A 278-nucleotide genomic window follows, 5' to 3' on the forward strand; every position below is an offset into this window, starting at 1 on the left:
AATGGTACGGCTCCGAAAAATATTATTGTTTATCGCGATGGAGTATCAGAAGGTCAATTTATGCAGGTGAAATTGTGTTGTATCATTCATTAAAGCAAAGTAAAAATTTATTTTTTTTAAAAGGTTTTGGAAGAAGAACTGTCTGCTCTTCGTAGGGCTTGCAGATCAGTTGCAACAAATTACCGGCCGTTAATTACGTTTATTGTGGTTCAAAAGCGACATCATGCTCGATTTTTTTGTTGTGATGAAGCTGCAGCACGAGGACGCGGGAAAAACAT

The 278-nt window shown here is 37.4% G+C and overlaps 1 protein-coding gene across 1 annotated transcript; it reads left to right on the top strand.

The window, feature by feature from the left end:
* Window positions 1-278, top strand: Tsp_14439 (eukaryotic translation initiation factor 2C 3; the record flags this gene model as incomplete). Its single annotated transcript, XM_003370030.1, has 2 exons — window positions 1-66; window positions 124-278. Coding segments are annotated over 2 exons (221 nt in total), but the record flags the coding sequence as incomplete, so codon positions are not given.

Source organism: Trichinella spiralis (assembly GCF_000181795.1).
Source record: "Trichinella spiralis strain ISS 195 chromosome Unknown Scfld1312, whole genome shotgun sequence".
Taxonomy (NCBI): Eukaryota; Metazoa; Nematoda; class Enoplea; order Trichinellida; family Trichinellidae; genus Trichinella; species Trichinella spiralis.